The sequence below is a fragment of the Momordica charantia genome (genome assembly GCF_013281855.1).
Source record: "Momordica charantia cultivar OHB3-1 chromosome 9 unlocalized genomic scaffold, Mcharantia_2.0 BLBB01000009.1, whole genome shotgun sequence".
NCBI classification, from domain to species: domain Eukaryota; kingdom Viridiplantae; phylum Streptophyta; class Magnoliopsida; order Cucurbitales; family Cucurbitaceae; genus Momordica; species Momordica charantia.
The window spans coordinates 20,243,774-20,264,393 of NW_028275167.1; the positions used below are offsets into that span (position 1 = coordinate 20,243,774).

Genomic DNA, 20,620 nt, shown 5'->3' on the forward strand with positions numbered 1-20,620 from the left:
ATATTCAATAAAGTTTTATTCAATAAGTTTATTGTTGAATTCATAGCATTGCATTGTCCAAAATCCAATAAACTAAACATCCAAGGTTATTATCATGTAACCGGGACAGTATATATACTGGGTATATATTTGATATACTAGGTATATATTTGATATACCCCTGATATACGAGGTATATATTTGATATACCCCTGACATACGAGTGGATAATGTCTCGTGAATAACCTAAAGGGTCTATAGTATATGGATAAGGCTGGGTACCTTATCTTGGAAACACTATGGATACGGCCCACTTTGTAAATGTTACAGACGACTCGATCCAGGTCGTTCGTGTGGAGACATACGAGTGGGGGTATCCTGTACAATGAGTTTGTATAAGACCGGACTGTGAAATAGACAATCTTTAGATGTAACGCCATTGACTAACAGATTGCTATTTCATAGGATGACCAAACAACTCATTCTCAATCCTGAGTGAGTTATGGACTCTTGCCTTTGAGAGCTCGTCCTTTGATCTGTATGGGTGAGAGTGGCCCGAGTTGCCAACTCAATATTCCTACCATTTTGGGGACGAGACCGAGTGAGGAGCTGGGAACATAACTTCACAAGATGGAATTCACTCGTCCCCGACTTTAGGGGAGTAGATGAATGTTCTCTTAAATGCTGACTCCAGGACTTTAACAAGGGGCCCCACCCTCTCATTGGCCCGAAAGGGACTTCCGGTTATTGGTCGGACCATAATCGGGTTGTTCATTAGAGGAGCAGTGGTATTTAAGGAGTAAGATGTAACTCAAGGGTAAAACGGTAATTTGACCCAACTTGAGTTACGAGCACTCGTGAAGGATTGACTTGTCATTAATGGTCGTATATCTATGGACACGAAAACATTCTGCAGTGAGAAGAGTGCAACTGCGGGTCTTTAGTGGAGTGACCCGTAGTTAACGAATGTTGATTAACTTGGTCAATGAGTTTGACTGATTAATCTCGCATCATTGGAGCTTCTGATCTGTAGATCCGTTAGGTCCCCTTGCTAGCTCATAACGGGTAAAACGAGGATCAAGTTTTTGGAATAATTTGAACTGTTCAAATTACTGAAGGGATTATATGTATATTGATACATTATAATATATAGTCAATTATAAATTAAAACTATATAATATGAAGAAATTATTTGAATGAGATTCAAATAAAATTAATATGAATAAAATTCATATTAAAACTATAGGTTAAAAATAATGTGCATAAGATGTACATTAGAACTATAGGTTATACGAGAGAAATGCTATAGAATATGATTCTATTTATGTAATAAATAATTAAGTGTTAATTATTTATTTGATATATATATATATATTAATTAATTATTAATTAGATTAATAATTAATTAACATTTACTAATTAATATGATTAATTAATTATATATATATATATATATATATTCATTATTATATATATTAAATATATATATTAATTAATAATATTAATATATATATTAATATTTAACTTCCTGCAAAATTGCAGGGGAGTGGGCAGTTAAGTGACGTGAGGTAACTCCTCATGTCACTGTCTTGGTTATTGTTCTTTTGCAATTCTGCAAAAATAGAACATAGGATAACAAAGAGGCCTAACTCCCAAATCTCTCTCAATACTCACTCTCTCTCAATTCTCCCTGAGATTTCCAAATGGTGCTCCCACAAGCACGATCTCGAGACCCAAGAGGATAGCGAGGAAGATTCGGTGGTGGTGTTCGGGGGGAAATCGTTGAAGAAAAGTTCTTCAAATGTAAGTTTTCCCTGCTTTTCATTTTAGAACGTTTGTTTTTGTTTTCACAAAAATCATCAACGATGATCCGCTTCCGTTCTGGGATTCACATCCCATCAGTAGTTTCTTTTTCCTTTGAAGGACTGGATGATTGTTCACTCGACATTTTTGGTCCTTCATAAGCTACCATGCTCCGTGTTGTAATGGTTTTAAAATGTTCCTTACCTTTTTCTTTTGGGCTCATCTGTAGTACTTGGTAAGGTACCTGGAGGTCGACTCTTGAGTTCATTGGCGAGCTGCCCCATCTGAGCTTCCAAATTTTGCATAGCTGCGTCATTTCTAGAAGTGTAGTCTCGTATAGCTGTGTCATTCCTTGTGAATTCTCGCATAGCTGTGTCATTCCTAGTTGTGAATTCTTTCATCATACTAGTAATACATTCCTTCATCATACTTTCCATACTACTCATACTAAAATGCGCTGGCTGTGGTGCACTTTTCTATTCATTGTATTGCTGTGGAGGTGGAGGTAAAGCAAGGACTCATGAGGGTTATAGGTCTTATATTGTTGGTTTTGAACTTGTCCTGCATTGTTGGAACTCCCTTGCCCACTCCATGAAAAATTAGGATGGTGTCTCCATCCTGGGTTGTAGGTGTTCGAGTAAGGATTAAAGTTCCTTTGATTCCCTTGCCCTACATAACATAAAGAAGCTGGATTAGATGGGCAATTTTCAGAATTATGAGAATCTCCATAATAATAACAAACAGATTCAGTCATATGATAAACATGAGCAAGATTAGTATTTGCTGTTGATGCTGGTGCAGGTGTGACATTATTCCCTTGCATATTATTCATCATTTGCGTAAGGGTATCTAATTGACTCTGCATTGATGATATTGCGTCAAGATTAAACACTTCTGCTTGATCTATGGTCTTTGATTGAGTCATCGATCTCTTTGAGCACCATAGATTATTATGTTCAGTTGACTGATCAAGAATGGTGACGATCTCGTTGTATGTATTAGAAGTGAACTTTCCATTTGCGGCTGTGTTAACATCATTTTTGTTGGTATATCGCAACCTCGATAAAAATGTTCAATTTGTACATAGGCGGGAATTCCTAAGTTTGGGCAACTTCTTATTAGCTCCTTGAAACGTTCTCATGCTTCGTTGACCGTTTCATTCTCTCTTTGCCTAAAGGAAATGATTTCCTCCCTCATGTCTGCATTTTTTGTGGGTGGGAAATACTTTGCAAGGAACTTGTCCACCATGGTTCCCTATGAAGTAATGGAGTACTCCATGCTGAAGGAAAAGCATTCAACCATGCTGAAGGAAAAACATTCCACCATGTTGAAGGAAAAGCATTTAACCATGCTGTTGCTTGACCTAAAAGGGAAAAAGGAAATAATTTTAGTCTTAAAGTATCATTAGATATTCCTAGTAATCTAAAAGCATTTGCCACTTGGATAAAAGATTTAAGGTGGGAATGTGGATCTTCATGTTTGAGTCCAGAAACTGGCCAATAGTGTTAAGCATTTGGAGCATCATCGGCTTGAATTCAAATTGGGCATCGTCTAGAATTGGATTTGTAATGTCCGCGTTTAAGTTCTGTAAAGTAGTGACCGCATAGTCGCGCATTCCAATGTCTCTTCGATCGGCCAATAAGATTGGATTTGATACTTCTTTTGCCATCTTGGTGCTTACTTCGTCAAATTCTCTTTTTTTTTCCTTTTCTTTCTCTTTTTGGATTTTCTCCTGTTGTTTTCTAAGTCTCTGCTCACGCCTTAACCTCTTGCACGTTTTCTCGATCTCGGGATCGTACGGAAGCAAATGTAGATTTATGCTCATGCACTTATGCTCACTTTTGAGGTTAGATCGAGGGATATTTTCAGAATAGAAACGGTGAAGTGATCGCACACAAAAACAATTCTCAAAGAATAAAATTAAAACAAAAAACAAAATCCCCGGCAACGGCGCCAAAAACTTGTTACGCCTCTGCTTAATAGCTAGAGGGTAGAGTGCAAGTGGATACTGTTAGGGTTGACTTTTTACTGCAGAAACATGTGTCGGTAGTTCTGTTTGACCACGTTTTTGACCCATTTCCCATTATTATTTGCCAAAAAGGACCACATATTCTTAAAGTAGAACATACATAGATTATTTCTGCATAAAAGTCAAACTATGGTACTTTAGGAAAAATTATGAGATAAATGCGGTCAAAGTTGGAAGAAAATAACAGAATTCTGTTTTTTTTTTGCAGAATTGCGCCTGACGCATTTTTGGACGGCAATTTGTCAAAACGCACGTTTTGATTAATGAAGTGCAATGAGGATATTTCCCACATGTTTAAAACCGTGAGTCCAAGTGCAAGTGAGGTGGTTAGGTGAATCTCAACCTTTTTCCATCTAAAATGGAGGGGAGTTTCAACCAACCTATGGTGCTATAAAAGGAAGCCATCCATCCATCAGCAAATCATCCCTTCCAAGCTTCATTTCATCTTCTTTTAGATGCTCTATAGTTGTAGAACACGTTTTTAGGGTTTATGTTCATGTTCTAGTTGTTCATTTCTTCGTTTTTCACGTTTTTACCTTTCGTATTGCTTTTAATTCAGTTTCTTACTTCTGTTCTTTGTTCATTCTGTTATTTTAAAGTTCTTTAGCAAGTTTCAACTCCCCTCACGCTCGAGAGAGAAGAGGGCCAAGCTAGAACTCCTTGTACTACTTCTTTATTCATTTAAGTTCAATGAAAAATACTTTCTTTATGTTTTCATGCATTTAATTTAATTTAATTATGTTCAAAATTAGTTATCAACTTCCTTGTGGAATGCCTTAGTCAAATGATTTGATTTTTAACACGTTCGGGATTTTGGCCAGATTGCGCCTGGCACTTTATTGGGTTGGTTTCTAAAAACTTCTCTTTACGTCTTTTTTCCATTTGGCCAGTGGGAACTTGATTTATACACCAAAGCCCGACCTTGGGAGAGGTGAGTTAGGTAAAATAATAGGAAACCAATATGTGATGTGACTTAGGAATAAGCGCATAAAACATGGTCCTAGGCATAGGCCCTCTGACCCATAATGCAAATGAGTTAGTAGATATTCTCTAGGATTGTAATCACACGTAGGAATATGATTGTAGGTTATCCTAGCCTCTGCAGCAACCAAAAGCAGTAGTGAAAGAGTAGAACTCAAATTCCAAGAAAAGCCAGGAATTGCGCCTGGTGCTTTTTCCCAACATAGTGTGTTTTCCATGTTTTGCATCTAAATTAAGGTAGGAGACGACGAGGTTGAGTTTCATTAAATTGATTGTTAGTTAAAACCTCAAACGACAACATTTCATCACATTTTTCTTCGTAAATCACAATTGCATATTTGAACCATTTCACTGCATTACTTGATTTTGAAAAGCAACAAGTCCCTGAGGATTCGACCTTGGATTACTTCCGAGTATTACTTGTGACCGTGTGCACTTGAAGGAGTCTCTAATCTTTTTAAAGGTAGAGAAAATCCCAACAAGTTTTTGGCGCCATTGCTGGGGACTTAAGTTTTCAAATCATATTCTTTTCAAGTGAATTGTTTCATGTGTGATTGTTGCATACCTCTGTCATTGGACTTAATTGTTATATCTAACCTTTAAGGGGGTTGTGTATGAGCACAGGGTCTGGTTGGTTGACTTTTGATCCAGAGATTGAAAGAACTCTTAAGAGGAGAAGACGTGAACAGAGGTTGAGAAAAGAGAAAGAAAGTAAAAAAAGAAAGAAGTTGAAGAAGAAGAGACCATCGAGATGAATAGACATGCACAAGATCCTCCATCGCCACAAAATCCACCTGTGAATGGAGATGTGGCAGGTGAAGGAGCAGCAAACCGAGCAGGAGAAATTCCTAATCCGATCCTTCTAGCAGATAATTGAAATGTAGCCATGCGGAATTATGTGACTCATGCGTTCCACAACCTAAATTCAGGGATAAATGATCCTTTACCCCAAGCCGCACAATTCGAGCTCAAGCTAGTCATGTTCCAGATGTTACAGACGATGGGCCAGTTCGGAGGATTGACTAACGAAGATCCTTACTCCCATCTCAAATCCTTTATTGAAATAGCTAATGCATTTCAACTTCCTGGTGTCTCTGAGGATGCACTAAGATTAAAAATGTTTCCTTTTTCTCTTAGGGATGGTGCAAGGACTTGGCTAAACGCGTTAGAACCAAATTCTATCAACACATGGGCAGAACTGACGGAGAAATTTTTGGCAAAGTACCACACTTTGACCAGGAACGCAGACCTTCGAGAGGACATTGTGTCTTTTAGATAGAAGGAGAACGAAGCAGTTCAAGAAGCTTGAGAGCGTTTTAAGGAGTTACTTAGAAGATGCTCGAGCCATGGATTGCCGGCATGTGTGCAGATTGAACAATTCTATAGAGGATTGGATCGTTCATCAATGATGATGTTGAACACTGCAGCCAATGGCTCGTTGTTAGAGAAGCCGGTAAATGAGATCGTTTATATCTTGAATAAGATGACAGATATTAATGACCAAGGGGAAATAGGAAGGTCATTACCAAAGAAGCAAGTATCAGTTGGAATCTTTGAGTTAGACACAGTAGCTTCAATGCAAGCCCAAATGGCGGCTATGAACCAAATGTTAAAGCAGTTGACAATGGAGAAGGAAACCAAAACCGTCACTTCGGCGATACCTGAACCCTCTCCTATTTTACAAATTTCAGATATATCTTGTGTCTATTGTGGTAATAACCACTTGTATGAGAACTGTCCAGCTAATCCAGCGTCTATTTTCTATGTAGGTCAAGGTGCCCAGCGGAATTTCAACCCGTATTCAAACACTTACAACCTTGGGTGGAGGCACCATCCAAACTTTTCCTGGAGTAACCAAGGAGTAGCTAGTAGCAGTGCACAAGCACCCGCTCAATAATACAAGCAAAAATACACTCCTCCTGGTTTTCCAACTCAACCGGCGTCGCAACCTCAACAATACAATCAGCAAAGAGGTCAAAATACTACCCAGCAAAGTGGTAGCAACACAAGTTTGGAGACCATGATGAAAGAGTTCATGCCAAGAACTGATGCTGCGATAAGAAGCTGGATGCAAGTGGGACAGATTGCAAATGACCAAAAATCTAGACCCCAAGGTACATTGCCTGGACACACAGAAAACCCGAAGCGAGATCGTGAGGGAAAGAAGCACTGTAAGGCGGTTATCACGAGAAGTGGATTAAGTTATGAAGGACCATCACTTCCAGACGAAGGAACTGATGTAGTTACACCTGTTCCTGCATCCACCTCCAATCCACAACAAGAAGAGAAAGCAGAACCTGTAAGTTCAGAAGAAAAAGGTAAGAAGGCGGATAAAGGTAAGCAAGTAGTGCCCAGCACTACTCCACAGGTAGGTAATATTAAGATTCCTCCACCTTTCACCCAAAGGCTAGTTAAAAAGAATCAGGATAGTCATTTTAAGAAGTTCTTTGAGATTCTAAAACAGTTGCATATCAATATACCTCTCATAGATGCTTTAGAACAAATGCCTAACTACACTAAGTTTTTAAAAGACATCATATCTAGGCGTAAGAAGTTAGGTGAACATGAGACGGTAGCCTTGACAAAGTGTAGTAGTGATGCTCTAGGGAATCCATTGCCTGTTAAATGTAAGGACCCAGGTAGTTTTACTATTCCTTGCTCAATAGGAGGTAAAAACCTAGGAAGAGCATTGTGTGACTTAGGAGCAAGCATTAATCTTATGCCTCTTTCTGTCTTTAAAGAGTTAAATATAGGAGAAGCTTGTCCCACTACTGTCACTTTACAACTAGCTGATAGATCCATAAAGAAACCGGAAGGAAAAATAGAAGATGTGCTTGTTAAAGTTGATAAGTTTATTTTTCCCGCCGATTTCATAATTTTGGACTGTAAAGCAGATCTTGAGGTGCCGATCATTCTTGGGAGGCCATTCTTAGCAACTAGAGATACAGTTTTCAATGTTAGGAAAGGAGAGATCACGATGAAGGTCAATGATGAGCAGGTAACCTTCAATGTCCTCGATGCGATGCGTCTCCCGGATAAAGTCGAGGAGTGCTCTACAATAAGAGCAATCATGGAGGAACTCCAGCAAATGATGGTGGAAGACTTGGAAGCAGATTTGGAGGCCGCAGAAAAAGAATCCAAAATTGCGCCTGGCGCAATTTTGCCCCAATTTGAGCGTTTTGAGTTTTTGCAGCCGACAATAGCGGATTTAAAGGCCTTGCAACCTTCCATCATTGAACCTCCAGAATTGGAAAAGAAACCCCTACCTTCTCATTTAAAATATGCTTATTTGGGTTTAAACGATACTTTGCCCGTCATCATTTCTTCATATTTGTCTAATGAACATGAATCTTTGCTTTTGCAGGTTTTATCAAAGTACAAGAGGGCTATTGGATGGACCATAGCGGACATAAGAGGAATTAGCCCTACATTTTGCATGCACAAAATCATCCTGGAGGAAGGAGCCACCAATTCTATCGAATGCCAAATGAGGCTTAACCCGAAAATGAAAGAGGTGGTCAAAAAGGAAATCATAAAATGGTTAGATGCTGGAGTGATCTACCCCATCTCGGATAGCAGCTGGGTTAGCCCGGTTCAATGCATTCCCAAGAAGGGTGGTATGACGGTGATTACAAACGACGACAACGAGTTGATCCCAACTAGAACGGTGACTGGTTGGAGAGTGTGTATGGACTACCGTCGGTTAAACAAGGTAACTCGAAAAGACCATTTTCCATTACCCTTTATTGACCAAATGCTTGATCGTCTTGCAGGGAAAGAATGCTATTGTTTCCTCGATGGGTATTCTAGTTACAACCAGATTACTATAGCTCCGGAGGACCAAGAAAAGACCACGTTCACGTGTCCCTATGGGACATTTGCGTTCTGGAGAATGTTGTTCGGTCTTTGTAATGCTCCTGCTGCCTTCCAGAGATGCATGACCGCTATTTTTCAGACATGATAGAAAGCACGGTAGAGATTTTCATGGATGATTTTTCTGTGTTTGGTGAGTCATGTTTGTTTTGCCTTTTAATTTTCTGAAATTTCCGCATTTTTAACCATTTCTACATTTTCTTATTTCTATTTTTCTGCTATTTTGATTTTTACTTTTAATTTTCTGCATATTAATTTTCTTATTTTCTTATTGTATTGTATTTTATTTTTATTTTCTGCAGTTTCTTACATTTTTTATTTTTTAGAGTTCACTATTTTTTCAATCTATTGCAATTTTTTTTAATGTGTGTTGATATTTTATTTTAAAGAAAATATTGTTAATATTTAGAAGTTTATGCATGAAAAATATATTTATATTCTTTGCAGATATGGATCATCTTTCTTAGGAACTGATAATATATTGCATTTTTTTTAATGTGTGTTGATATTTTATTTGAAAGAAAATGTTGTTAATATTTAGAAGCTTATGCATGAAAAATATATTTATATTCTTTGCGGATATGGATCATCTTTCTTTGGAACTGATGACTACTACTGTGTTTGTGTTAATTTGTTCGTAGGTATGTATGTAAGAGGTCAAAGTACATTTCTTAGAATACATGTTAGGCAAATCAATCTCCATAGGTTGATCCATGAGAATGATTTAGCATGTTTTGAGAATACTCGTATGAATAGAAGAACGTTTAGTATACTTTGTCATATGCTCAAAACAGTAGGTAAGTTAAATGCAAGTAAACGTATTGCGGTAGAGGAAATAGTGGTGATATTTTTACACATCATTGCACATGATGCATAGACATTTCCTAAGGCCGGGTAAAATAGTTAGTAGGTACTTTAATCAAGTTCTTAATCCAATATTGCACCTACATGAGTGCCTACTCAAAAAACCGAATCTTGTACTTGCTAGTTCATTAGATTAAAGGTGGAGATGGTTTGAGGTATGAAATCGTAGTGCTAAACTAAATATTTATTGTTATTTGATACTTATTCAAATGGGGTAAAACAATTCTTTTTGTTTTTTCAGAATTGATTTGGAGAATTAGATAAGACATATACTTAAGTGAATGTTAACGTCATTGATAGAATTAAATAGCCACAAATATGCAGTCTATTCGTAGCCAAAATATGGAATTTATTTACGTCTTGCCTGGGTGGGAAGGATCAGATTCAGATTCACTACAACAAATTACACTTTTAATCGGTCGAAAACAAAAACATGGAGAAAATAATGACGGATAGGAAAGAAACACGCTTAAAATTAAATTCTTGTTTCAATGTTGGGCCAAGCCTGACCTTGATTCTTTACTATTCATGTCAGGTCTTGCTCCACATTAGAAGCCTCAGCTATTTTTACCCTAACTTAATTCCCCAATTTTATTTGTTACCCATTATTCTCTGCCCCTCTTACTCACGCGACCTGCGACCCTCACGACGACGTGACTTACGGCATTCCGAGCGACGATCGATGGCAACTCTGACGGTAGGAACGACAGTGCTAACGACGACGACCCCATGCTGGTAGGTGGTGATTTCCTTTTATCATTAGCCATCTGAAATTTGAATGAATTAATTTGTAGTGCTTTGTAGAAGAGTTTCTTCTTTTTCAAATCTCTCTTTTTGGTCAAGTCTTATTTTAGTTGCAGCATCTTGAATGTAAAGAAATTTCACAAGTATGATGAGCTCAAGAACAAAAGAGGAAGATAAGAAGTTAAAATGCCTCACTTGGCAAGAAGTTAAAATGAAACTCATAATTATATGAAACTAAAATAATTTCTTCTATGCCCTATTAGATTTCTTCCCTATCCACCACGGCCTTAGATTTCTATTCCAATTTATTGTTGTCTTATTTGAAAGGGGTTGCTTATGATTTTGTGGAAAAAATTTATAAGGTTGACCTATGCCACCAGCCAGATAGTGAAGATGGTGAGGACGAAGAGAGAAGTTTCGAGGAGGGCTTCTTGGAGAGGATATCCTGTAAACCAAGTTCATCAAATACAGATTGGAGTAAGAGGTGGCTTCGAACACGACTACCTTGTTGAGTTTTGGCCAAATATTGGAATAGAAGTTATCCCACATTGGAAGAATACAAGGATGGTCCCATGTGCTAGAAGTTGTCCCACATCGAAAAAGTAGAAGGAGAAGGTGTGATCCAACTACTATAAAAGGAGTTCATGGACTTGGGTTAAACCCAATTGAAATACTTTAAGCTTGGCATACCAGTTCTAGTTAATTGAGCGGTATTTGTTTTGAAATAGTGTTTTGTGTAATGGGGGTCGGGGAGAGAAATCTGTGTGATTGTAATAATTTTTCACATAGTGGATTTTTCCTTGTGAGCCGTGGTTTTTTTCTCCGATTTGCAGTTTTTCCATGTTAATTCTTGTGTTTCTTTATTTTATTACTTTCTTTAAATTTCTCAGTTATTTTCTGCTTATTCTGTGGTAGAAGTAGGAGATTTTTTTCCCATAAAGTGGTATAACAGATTTAAGTTTGTATCAGGCAAAGGGCATCTCAAATCAGCTGTACCTAAAGGAGGAATTTCACATGCTGTGAATAGAAGAAGGTACGGAAATTTCAGATCATCTGAGTAATTTCAACAGCATCATCTTGAGCTGGAGGCGATCGAAATGAAGATAGATGACGGAGATAAAGCACTCAGGCTCATCTTATCACTTCCACCTTTTTATGAACACATGAAGTCGATCTTGATGTATGAGAATGATACTTTGAATTTTGCCGAGGCTACTAGTAAACTGTTGTTAGAGGAAAGAAGACTGAAGAGTGAAATACGTACTTCACATGAAGATTCGGCACTGGTAGCTAGTAATTGGAAAAAGAAGAAAGACTCCGAACAAAAGAAAGCTTGTTGTTGGGGATGCAGACAGTCTGAGCACATGAAGAAAGATTGTCCCAAAAGAGCTGGTTCGTTAAAGGGCTTTGGGCCAGATACTGATAGTGTTTCTGTCATCAGGGGAGACGATGATTAGTTCCTTTGAAGAGAGAGAGAATTCATCCTCATGGTATGTCTGCTTTACCATGATGGAGGATGTGATGTTAGCGGTTCCACAAGTTTACACATGGACATTGACTTGACGGTTATGCAAGGTGTGTGTGGTGGAAGTTATGTCGATGGCTGAAGAACTTCCAAGTGAACCAAGTAGGTGGAAGTTGTACCATAAATCTCAACAGAATTTATCGACATGTGACAAGGAAGAAAAATCTTGGAAGCTGGCGACATTCCAAGTGATCTACTTTTATGGTGGAGTAGGCTATAGTTCTCTGAATTGAGAATTGTGATTGTCGGTGAAGACAATGAGTGTAGTAGAAGCTATGAACTTTCAATATCTTGCCAAGGTGGAATTTATTGGCTTCTGGTAAAATATTGGAATGAAAGTTGTCCCACATTGGAAGAATACAATGATGGTCTCCATATGCTGAAAGTTGTCCCACATCGGAAAAGTACAAATTGGAGGTGTGATCCAACTACTATAAAAGGAGCTCATGGACTTAGGTTTTAATCATCCCAATTGAAATACTTTAAGCCTAGTATACCAGCTCTAGTTAACTGAGCGGTATGTGCTAGTGCTTTGTATAATTGAGGTCGGGGAGAGAAATCTGTGTGATTGTAATAATTTTTCACATAGTGAATTTTCCCTTGTGGGTCGTGGTTTTTTCTTTGATTTGGAGTTTTTCCATGTTAATTCTTGTGTTTCTTTATTTTGTTGCTTTTTTTTTAAATTTATCAGTTATTTTCTGCTTATTCCTCCGATAGAAGTAGCAGATTTTTTTCCCATCATGCCTCCCGTTGGAAGCCGCCGAAATTTAGTAATACTTATACATGATAGGGTGTTCTTTTTAGCAACTACTCTGGTTTTGTTTAAATGGATGCTAATTTATTATAAAGATATTAAGTTCAAATGACCAATCTAATCCTTGCTTGTTTATTTATAGGTGATTGTGATTGTCTTTGTTTTAACATTGGCATTTGCTGTGATACTCTTAATGCATCAAATCGAGTGACCATCTTAATATCTCTATGACAAAAAATATATTTCACGTGGTGTTCTAGCTTAGTATTAACTTCATGTTTCCTTTTCTTGACTATCTTACTAATGTGCAGGTAGTATATATAGATTTTTTTGCCATAGCAATACTCTTATTAGGAGGCGCATTAGCTTGCTACGGTATGGAACTATCCTTTATACTAGAGTTCGGTTATCTTTAGCATCTTCGCTCAGAATTCTGTTGGGTAAATATACGCTGTATATATGAACTGTGTAATACTGACAAACAGATTACAACGTAACTGGCTACAAACGATATAAATTTGAACAACTTGATGAACACCAAAACTTGATAAAAAAAATAGTCGAGGCACGCTTCAATAGCACTGACCTGAAGACAATTATTCGCTCTGCACAAGTTGCTAGCAGACTACAGCGATCGTCTCAGCAGGATACAACGACTAACTCCGGTAGAACTGCAACCTCGAACTACTCGGATCTGGCAGAACTCTTATATACTTGCTCTCAACATAAACAAGAAGAACAACTCAAAAGAAGAGAGAATTCTTGTGGGAGGAGGAGAATACCCAATTGTGGTATGCTTGGATATGTCAAAATGAAGAAAATCACAACTATATATAGTTGTTTAAACATGAAACTCCTCACACAAGAATTAAGTTCAACTTTAACAACATGAAGAAAAACTTCTCATTTGAAGTATAACTTCAAGTTTAACAACATGTAACTTTAACAAAATAAAGTTACATAACACAAAATTGAAACAAAAACAACTTCATGAAATAAATAATGAAATTGTTACAAATGTAAAATAAGTTTCAAATTCTTAATATACAAATTTAATATCCGGATGTTAAATTTGTATACTCAACGGTTTTCTCAATATCTTCAAGTTTCACTTTCTTTCACTGTTAAAAATCCAACAAATTCTCGATCTCAGTTTCATCGAAAAATACTCTATCCTCCAGCTATTGCCTTATTATTGCATCAGAACCAAGGATCTCCTCCCATGGCCATAATACTGCTGTCTGATAGTTTTTAATCTCCCTAGAAGAATCGCTTTCAGAATTAAAGTAAAAAAGGAAATACAAAAAATACAAGTGAACTTCAATGTAGAAGCCATCAAAAGATAATTACAGCTATTGTTCTTGAAAATGAGAGATGTTAGATCTAAGAGGGCATCATCTAAACTTCTAGTGTCATTCTTCTTAAGATAGTTTACCTTGTCTATTAACATTGTCTTATGCATTTTTCTTTTTCTGAAAAATAGGGTCCAAAAGAAGTTCATTGCTCCGTTTTATGTTCGTTAGAAATGGAGGGTAAGCTTTTTCTTCAGCTTTCTTTATACCCATTTTTAATTTTTTAGTGAAGTTATTTGGGCTCTTAGTGTTATCTCGAATTAATGGAGTAAGTTCCTCCAATTGTTGTTATGTTTATACAAATACGTTGAATTTCCTTTTATATATTGTTTGTATTAATTGTTTATATTTATATACTTACGTTATGTTTATATTCTATGTTCTTTCCTTATTTGTCGATGATATCTCTTTCCTATAGAAGAAGACGAATTTATTCCGCATCGACAGTAGGAATACAATATCATTTCTTCAACTTGAGACTCATAACCAATGCCTTGTGTACATGAAAAAGAGTTCATATTGAAATGCATTTTTTCTGCGCCTACTTATTTCCAAGCATCTTGAGTTCTAAAATTCTTGAAGGCTTACTATGAAATTGTATGTAAAAGTATAACACTCTAATTAACAATTGAATGGTTACTACCTCTTAAATTATTTTGAACATTGTTTTATTCTATGTATTTCATGTTTCTAGTTGGTGCAGACTTTCTTAACTCTACATGAACTGCTGCTTTCACATTTAATTATGTTGGACAGAAACAATCTAGGGAGGTAGTCCTTTGAATATTTCAAAAACAAACTTTACTTACTCTATGATTTGAGATTTATTAACTTAAAAAAAAAATCCTTTGGATATTTTATTTGCTTTCCTAGAACCTTATTTTTAAACTTTCTTTTAAAATAAATTTTTTCCTTTAAACTTTAGTTTTTACTAAATCAAATAAAAATCAAACAAAATTTCAAACCAAAATCTTTTATTTATTTTTAAAAGAGATTTATTTTTAAAAAATTCTTTTATTTGATAAAAAGAAAATTATCTATTTTGCATTAAAAAAACATTTTTAAAACATAAAACAGAATCAAATCAAAATCTGTTATTTCCTTTTTCTTTAAAAAAAAATTTGCGTTCAAATTTGTTTTCTTTTTTTAAAAACTTTGTTCTTAGATTTTAAAGGTGGGATAAAAAACTCTTAAAATCTAAACATAAAAATCCAAACATTTCTTTCCTTAAAAAAACTATTTCTCTTCCTAATCTTTTTCAAAACGATTTTACCTTAAAAAAAAAGTTTGTGATTAGAAAGACGTTCTTTTTTTTTTAAATAAGTATTTTGTTGAAACAAAATCTTCTTCTTTTTTGTAGACCCGCCTTTTCTTGGTCGTGATGGAGGAATGTATGGAGGTTGCCAGAGGTTTTTGAGCTCGTCAGATCGTTCTGTCGCGTTCGGAGGTGCTGCCACTGAGGTGCTGGGGCTGTAGAGGGAGAATGGAAGAAAAAGAAAAGAAAAAAAAGGCTTTTAATGGGTAGGTGGATTTTCTAGAGAATATCCAAAACCAAACTCTCTCCCTTTTCTCTTTGCACTTTGGTTTTCTTTTCTCCCCTCTGTGTGTTGTGTTCCCTCTCTTAAATAGGCACAGAATTTCAAGATGCCTTGGTGGTGAAATGGTAGACACGCGAGACTCAAAATCTCGTGCTAAAGAGCGTGGAGGTTCGAGTCCTCTTCAAGGCATAATGTTGAGAATGCCCGTTGAATTGGAAGGAATAAGTTCGGCAGGCAACGATAACAAGTGTGAGTCAAAAAAGGATTAGAGAAAAAAATGGGAGAAGATGAATGAGAGGAAAAAATGGGAGAAGATGAATGAGAGAAAGCCATATGTGAACTTTTTGACGAGGAAAAAAATCAAAGGGTAAACAACAAACTGTTTATTAAAATAAAAACCTAAATAATAATAATAAATAAAACAATTTTTTTTCTGAATAAAATCTATTTTAAAAAAAAATTTAATTAAAATTTATAATAAAGTATACTTATATTATTTTTACCAAAAACAATTAAACAAAATTTAGTAAAATAAATAATGATTTTTTTTTTAACGAAAGAGAGCTGAACCAAATACGGTGTCTACAACCGCCATGAAAGATGAAAAGAAACAAGGACACTCGTAAAGATGTCGGTCATTGCCCGTCATAGTTACCCTTTCATGACGGGTGTTGTCCGTCATGAAAACAAAACATTTCATGACGGATATTGCTTGTCATGTCCTACGTCATTGAAAAAGAAACAAACACACTAGCATAGATGACGGTCATCTGACCGTCATTGTTTCCTTTTAATGACGGGCATTGCATTCAAAATCGAATTTGTTGTAGTGATTCTAGAGGTTTAAGAGATGCTATATCAATGAGAAATGGATTGAAAGTTCCAAAGGTAGTAATTAACTACTTGAATAATTTGGATTTTCTCATGATGTATAGATTAATATGTCTTGAATTATAATTTATCTAATTAGTCCCTTGAGTTTGTAGGATTTTATTACTTATGTGATGCTAGGTATACAAATGAAGAGAGATTTTTAAAACCATATAGAGGACAACGTTATCATTTAAATGAATGGCGACAAAATCATTTACCAACATCACTGGATGAATTTTTCAACATGAAGCATTATTATGGAAGGAATGTAATTGAGAGGGCCTTTGGCCATCTTAAAGGAAGATGGACTATTCTCATATCAAAGTCATTTTACTGTGTAATACTTACTGCCTGTTGTTTGCTCCACAACTTAATTAAATAGGAAATTCTTATCGATCCAATAGAAGATGAGTTGGTTCATAATTCATTCGATGAAACTGAATTAGACCCTATCACTTATTTGGAGACATCGAATGATTGGAATGCTTGACGAAATAAGTTAGCACAAAAGATGTGTGATGAATGGAGATTAAGGATGAGCAAGTAAGTATTTATATTTTTAGATTTTTCCTCTTTAATTCATTAACTGAGATATTTTTATTAGTTGTTATGTTATTATTGTTAATTATTATCTTTTATAACTAAGCTAATTATTAAAATATTTGTTATTCTAATTTGTTTTGTTTATTTAATTGTGTTTTATATAGATTTTAACGTGTTACTTTACATATGGTAATCAATATAGAATTTCAATGTTAGTATTTTATTTAAATATTAATTACTATACAACTTATAGACATGGAAGACAATGATCAATCTAAATGGAATTCCAACAAGAAACGTGTTTGAATTAAAGAAAATGATGAGAAGTTGGTTGAATGTCTATTGGAGTTGGCAAATTCAAGCCAATATCGTTGTGATAATGGAGCATTTAAATCAGGTTATATACAATAAATAGAGAAAATGATGAAGTCAAAGTTAACTAGATGTGAGGTGAAAGCTCAACCTCGTATAGAATCAAGAGTGAAATTATTGAAGAAGCAATATAACACAATTGTATAAAATGTTAAGGCCAAATTGTAGTGGTTTTGGTTGGAATGAACGAGAGAAGTGATTGATTGTTCGAAAGATGTATTTGATGATTGGGTCAATGTACGTAATTAAATATGATATTTTTTATTTTATTAGATTCCATATAATATCATTTAATTATTAATATTACGTTACATAATCTTTGTTGTAGAGTCAGCCTATTGCAAAAGAGTTGTGAAACAAGTCTTTTCCATACTTAGATGAGATGGTAATAATATTAGGCAAAGATCGAGCTAATGGCTTAGGAGCTGATGCACCAAGAAAGATTGAGAAAGTAGACATGGAGATAAGTCATGGATGTGGGATGACTTCAGTGATTGTTATCTGTCGCAACCACCTGAGAATGTAGCTAGGCCCCAGATAAAGGTTGAGGATATAGATTCTGTCTATGGATGATCCTTATTCAAGTCTTCAAAATCAATTTGATTCTTTAAAAAATTATCAAAAAAAAATGTAAAGAGTGAGATAAATTAGTTGGAACTGTGACTAAGTCTTTGGATAACATGGAGGTCATCTATGAGAAAACAACTGAAAACATTGGTAGGATAGCTAATTATTTTGAAACTCAAACTATTATTTTTGAAAGGAGAACTCACATATTTATTGAGCTTATGGATGTTGAATGACTAACAAATACTCAAATAGTTCGAGCAGATTCACTTCTATCAAATGATTTTGATTAGACCCATTATGTTTTTACACTGCCGCATTCTTATCGTAAGGAATTTATATTATAATTATTGCAAGGCTAGGGTTAATCAACAAGTAGACAATGTTCATTTTGTATGGAGAATTCCATTTTGTGTTTTGTTTGTTGAATAAGTCTGACATAAGATTCATTTTATTTGTTTTGATAGTCTTAGTTGTTTGAATAACTGGGAGAAATAAATATATTTCAAACTTTAGCATGTCTTTTGTTTGTATGTGAACAAGAGATTAGAAGAAACATTATTTTATGATAACATCAATTATATAATTGTCTATTAAAAAAATATTAAATTTGAAAATAAAATTTATATATTTAAAAAAATCTTATATTGATATGAATTAATTTGTCGTACAAAATAACATATAAAAAAACAAAACAAGATACTAAATTAATAAAAACAAATCCAATATAAATAGAAATTATATTAAATTAATTTATAAATTGTATCGATTTGTAAGGGCATTTTTGGAATATTACATAAATTTACAACATTTCCATGAATAAATCTTGGAAGTCAAACGTAGCTATCTAAATATTGTCGAACATCCTTATAAATTTTTCTACAAAACAAACATGACTATCTTAGATTTCAGACATCTATAATTCTGGACATCTGAAATTTCAGGCATCTACATTCCCAAAAAACAAACGAGCCCTAAAGTATTTAATTGGTTTGACTATATATAAAAAGCTTGACATGTATCTTATGGATGTAGCCACTACATATTTATATAGAGCTCTTGACAATGACATTTATATGAAAATCATTAAAGGATTTAATATACTTGAAACATATAATTCAAGCTCTTGAGAATTGTAATTAATGAAATTACAAAGATCATTATATTGATTAAAGTAATCAAGACAAATGTGATATAATCGTCTAAGTAAAATTTATTGAAAGAAGGATATCAAAATAATCTAACTTGTTCGTGTGTATTTATAAATAAATAACAATAAGGACTTGCTTTATATGGTTGATGGAACTCCTAAAGAGCTTTCAAAGATAATATCTTTAAAATGAATTTAAAATGAAAGAGTGGAAAAATCAAAATTTTCCCTTTAGGTTTGAAAATTGAACATTTAGCATATATAAGATATTATTCATCAATCAACTTATACATAAAAAATATTAAAAATGTTTTTATATAGGACAAAGCACACTCATTGAACATTCCATGGTAGTTCGTTCACTTGACGTGAAAAAAAATATATTTCGATCTCGACAAGATAATGAAGAGCTTATTAGTCTTGAACTATCATATATTAATGCAATAGGTGCACATATATATCTTGCTAATAATATAAGGTAAGATTTAACATTTTCAATAAATTTATTAGCTAGATATAGTTCTTAAAAAAAACGACGTTAAAATGAAACTAAACATATACTCAATTCAAGAAACAATTGATATGAGTTTGTTTTTTGAAAAAAAAAAAAATCAAACTTTGACCTAGTTTGGTTACATAGATATTGGATATTTATTTGATTCACACAAAATTAGATCTCAAATAGGTTATTTTTTTACTTGTGGAAGGACTGATATTCATGGCAATCGGCAAAATAAACCATATCAGCCACCTCCTCAAATTATTATGAAATTCTTGCAATTCATGAGGCTAGTCGAGAATGTGAACTAAGATCAATAATTCAATACATTCGTGAAACTTGTGGCTTGTCTTCTAATAAAAATATTATGATGATATTCTATGAAAACAACACATGTATGACTCAAATCAAAGGTGGTTATATCACAGGAGATAGAATAAAACATATATCGCTAAAGTTTTTCTAAACTCATGATCTTGAAGAAAATCGTGACATTACTGTTGAACAAATTCATTCTAAGGATAATCTGACAGACTTATTTACAAAGGCATTACCTACTGTAACATTTGAAAAATAGGTGCACTAGATTGAGATGCAGCGGCTTAGAGATCTCAAGTGATATTACCATGACGAGGAGTAAATATACTTTTTTCCTTGAATTAGGTTTTATACGATTGGATTTTTCTAACAAGATTTTTAATGAGTCAATTACTAGATTATATGATTAGTGTATTCCTTTCCTTCACTATTTTTGCCCTTGGGGACTTTTTTTCCTAGGACGGTATTAACAAGACATATATCATATACGTAGTAAGCATGTAAGTGGAGTATTATAAATCCTATTTTTAGATACCCATATCTCATTAATCCCTCTAAGTTGGTTTCGAATTTCAACTCATTATATTTTTGGTAAGGTATGTAACTGACTCTATCTATAAAGAATGTTTCAACTTTTATAAATAGTACTTGCATAAGACATTGGAAAATACAATAACTTTTAAGAATCATACAATCTCTAATTCTCTCCCTACTTTCTATCGCCTCCCATCTTGTTCTTTACTTTTATAATAATTTCAAACATTTTCTCATATTTACAAAATTCAAAATATCTTTCTTCCTAGAGGCGGGGTGTTAGGATGCCAAGCCTACTCCAATAGGTTGGGAGATTTAACTA

The 20,620-nt window shown here is 34.6% G+C and overlaps 1 protein-coding gene, 1 long non-coding RNA gene and 1 other non-coding gene across 3 annotated transcripts; all 3 read left to right on the plus strand.

The window, feature by feature from the left end:
• The first annotated feature begins 6,812 nt into the window (after nt 1-6,812).
• Nucleotides 6,813-8,753, plus strand: LOC148209172 (uncharacterized). Its single transcript, XM_088117435.1, has 2 exons — nt 6,813-7,886; nt 7,986-8,753. Exons 1-2 carry the CDS (start codon nt 6,813-6,815, stop codon nt 8,751-8,753), a joined length of 1,842 nt encoding a protein of 613 aa, XP_087973561.1.
• Nucleotides 8,754-10,038: 1,285 nt separating this feature from the next.
• On the plus strand, nt 10,039-11,134 carry LOC148209173 (uncharacterized). Its single transcript, XR_015787326.1, has 2 exons — nt 10,039-10,264; nt 10,636-11,134. It is a non-coding gene; the product is annotated as an uncharacterized LOC148209173 (long non-coding RNA).
• A 4,416-nt stretch (nt 11,135-15,550) lies between these two features.
• TRNAL-CAA (transfer RNA leucine (anticodon CAA)) lies at nt 15,551-15,631 on the plus strand. The gene has a single exon. It is a non-coding gene; the product is annotated as a tRNA-Leu (tRNA).
• The last annotated feature ends 4,989 nt before the right edge of the window (nt 15,632-20,620 follow it).